The 1,658-nt window shown below is 48.9% G+C and overlaps 1 protein-coding gene across 1 annotated transcript in view; it reads right to left on the bottom strand.

The window, feature by feature from the left end:
• LOC105502342 (ubiquitin carboxyl-terminal hydrolase 17-like protein 17) overlaps nucleotides 1-1,658 on the bottom strand; it is a gene marked incomplete at both ends in the record, with an annotated part of 7,734 nt that overhangs the window by 3,264 nt on the left and 2,812 nt on the right. The window contains one exon of the mRNA XM_011928756.1: nucleotides 972-1,091. Within this exon, the coding sequence (XP_011784146.1) occupies nucleotides 972-1,091 (120 nt within the window). The remainder of the gene's footprint in view (nucleotides 1-971; nucleotides 1,092-1,658) is intronic.

Below are 1,658 nucleotides of genomic sequence, written 5' to 3'. Positions count from 1 at the left end.
CTTCAGGTCCTTTGGCTTACCAGGAATGAAGATCCTGGCTCCAGGGATTTTGTCAAAATGTCTTAGAGAGTGAGAAACGGGGCAGAATTTGGGCCTGGCGCCAAGGCCTCGAGATGTAAAGAAACACCCTGGCCTCAGGGCCCATGAAATCAGGATAATTTTAGGGAGGATGGTGGAAGGAGAGGACTGTGACCTTTGGCCCCGTTTCTTTCCATTGCCTTTTCATGGGGCAGGTGTGTTCAATCAGAAGGCTTCCTGTGCCCGATGAAAAGAGTCCTGGGGGAGGAAAGAAGCGCTGCTTAGAGAGTTGCTCCACAGGGAGAAAGGAGCCACCATTTTCACGAGAATGATCCCCAGAAGCGTGAGCAGTCCAGATGCCGTGGCTTCACACAAGACGCTGGAGGGTGTTATGTCTGAAGCCGGGACCTGGGCATCGGTGTTCTTTCATGCTCATAACTGATTTTGAGGTGAGCCCAATGGATCACCTGTCTGCCAGTCATGCTCATCACACTGTAGTTTGCACACACGCCACACAGAGACACTGTTAATACGCACATTTGTGTGCTTGAGCCCGGTTGCGCCCGAGATTCTGTGATTGTACGGAGCCCTGAGTTATGCCCTGGACATCTTTACTCTCGGGTCGGTCAACTTGGATCACTGCAGCGAACGAGAAATGGAGCCTGAAATACAATCAGCGAATACACAAAAGGAAGGGGCCATTTCCCACAATCATTTCCACTGCAACACCACCTCGGATGAACAAGTCTCACTGCAGGTCAGGGACTGTGCTTCAGAGATGCACCTTTCGCAGCTGGACGATTGACCCGGAATCTCCCCAAATGCCATTTTTATACACAGCAAATGAGATTTATTTCAGTGCTTGCTGATTTTATTTTACTTGAAAACACACATGCTCCTGTGTTTGATTTCCCTTATTATCAAGACGACTTACTTCCAAATGACTCACATACCAGTGGGATGATTTTCCGCTTCAATTCATTGGAAATGGACACCATCGAATAGGCAAGTGTGTCTGTCTGTCTGTTTCCAGCATTCTGTATGTTCCACCAAGGACGCAAGTCCTCGGGTGCCTGAGGTCCATCCAGCAAGCAATGTAAAAACGGAGAGGCAGGTTCAAAAGAAGAAAACCCTTCCTCTCTTCAAATGCGTTCTAGTTTCCACTACTCAAGGTGGCGAGAAGGATCCACAGACGTCCCAGGTTCACAAAATTTCAACTTCTGTTGCTTACGGACAACTGACGAATGAAACACACCCCAAGAGAAAATAGTCAACCCCGTCCCCTGCAATAACCTCACGCGCAACCCTACACCGCAATATGTCCTCTTCAGAAATTCACACAGAATTTCATCTACCATGAGCACCAACACACAGACAATCCCTCCACAGGCTGAGAAGACTCACGACTGCAAAACTCGATGTTTCCCATGTCTGGGCTCATCCTGAAACCCAGCCATCACTATCCAGTTGTCCCTCTTGTGTAGACAGAAACCTGAGTTCCTCATTACTTTATGTCGGGTAGACTGTGTATGTGATGGTGTGTGTCTGTGGCCACGCGAACCCCCTCGTGGATGTGTGTGTGTGTACGTGTATGTGTGTGTGTATGTGTGTGTGCGATCTCCTGCGTGTGGTTGGATACT

This window comes from Colobus angolensis, unplaced genomic scaffold, assembly GCF_000951035.1.
Source record: "Colobus angolensis palliatus isolate OR3802 unplaced genomic scaffold, Cang.pa_1.0 Scaffold799, whole genome shotgun sequence".
Taxonomy (NCBI): domain Eukaryota; kingdom Metazoa; phylum Chordata; class Mammalia; order Primates; family Cercopithecidae; genus Colobus; species Colobus angolensis.
The sequence above is the reverse complement of the archived record's forward strand: the minus strand, read 5'-3'. Positions and strand labels throughout refer to the sequence as shown.